General features: G+C 30.7%; 1 protein-coding gene across 1 annotated transcript in view; it reads right to left on the reverse strand.

Annotated features, from left to right (window-relative positions):
* LOC101504637 (phospholipase D zeta 1) overlaps window positions 1-835 on the reverse strand; it is an 18,382-nt gene extending 17,547 nt beyond the window's left edge. The window contains exon 1 of the mRNA XM_004487763.4: window positions 290-835. Coding sequence (XP_004487820.1) covers window positions 290-529 — 240 coding nt within the window. The 5' untranslated portion in view covers window positions 530-835. The remainder of the gene's footprint in view (window positions 1-289) is intronic.
* Window positions 836-1,454: the final 619 nt, after the last annotated feature.

Below are 1,454 nucleotides of genomic sequence, written 5' to 3' on the forward strand. Positions count from 1 at the left end.
ATCTCTTAAAAAGAAAAGTCCACATCTAAAACTAAGTAAAGTAGCAATCCCTTTAGAAAACAGTAACAAACTCAAGATCAATTGCATCATGTAAACTCACCTAATAAACACACATACATAATTGAATCCGCACACATACAAATAAAGAGTGTAAAGAAGCAATTTAGGTTCAAATACAGGATTGAATTCCATATGATTAGAATTCCCCTTGCTTTTAGTTAACGCAATTCGCTTGAGAGCTTGCGATCAGAATTCTGCGAAATTAGGAAGAGAGAAAGAGAAAACACACCTGTTTATACTGAACCTGAATGGTGTAAGAGAGTTGCATAGGGCTGATGTCACTAGCGTCAGGACGAGAGACAGAGACGATGGAGGCTTTAGGCAATTCATCGAAAATCCGACAGGTTTCGATGCCATGACGAAAGGATGGGAGTGATGAGATGTCCGCCGTGGGAGGAGATGACGGCGGAGAGGATCTCATTTGAACGTAGCGGGGACCACCGCTGGACATTAACTTCTCTGTCGCCATCGGAAGTTCAAACAATGATTGGGTAAATAAATTGAATGGAATTATGAAGTGATGGAGCTGGAATGATGTGGTTGATCGATTCGGATCCAAATCGAAATTGAGAGAGAGAGAGAGAGAGAAATAGAAACAGAGGAATAGCGCTAAGTTTTCGTGAGAATAGGAAAATATGGTGTTAGAGTTGAACTGTGAACAACGTCAAAACAGTTGCGCAAGTTTGATTTCTTCACTCGCCTCCTTCGTTTTCTTTAATTTTATAACTTTTTTTTTTATTTTTTATATAAATCTTTAAATAAATAAATTTCACTATTAAAGTTGTTGGTTTGTCTCTCGGATTCAATTTGTTGGCTCAGACTAAACATTTTGAGGAGGAACTCAGTCTATCTCATAAAATATCTTATTGAGTAGTTCTGTCTGGTCTTTTTTTTTTTTTTTACCAAATTTTTCTGAATATTTTATTTTAAATTATTGTCTCTTTAAAATATCAAGAATATATTATTTTTTCTAATAATAGCCACACATTATTAAATAATTCAGCTAATTATTTCATTAATATTATTTTCAATTACTCTAATTAATATTGTTTGACTAAATTACTCTAATTAATATGGGTATTATAATATTTGCATTTATTATAAAATAAAAATCAACACAAAAGAATGAATTCTCTACTTTTTCAATCAGTTATATTTGATTATTTTTTTATCTTAATTAAATATCGGTTATATTTAATTATTTTTTTATCTCGCTTGATTAAGTATTCTATCTCATCTATATAATTTTGTCTGAATCGCTATTTTTTCTTAAATATATTATTATAGTCACTAAAATTATGAAGTATCAAAGATAGAAAATTTATTTTCACATGTTAATTGGTTAATAAAGATGTGATTAAATTTTTACAAAATACTACATTTTTAAAGAAAGG

Source organism: Cicer arietinum, chromosome 1 (assembly GCF_000331145.2).
Source record: "Cicer arietinum cultivar CDC Frontier isolate Library 1 chromosome 1, Cicar.CDCFrontier_v2.0, whole genome shotgun sequence".
Taxonomy (NCBI): Eukaryota; Viridiplantae; Streptophyta; class Magnoliopsida; order Fabales; family Fabaceae; genus Cicer; species Cicer arietinum.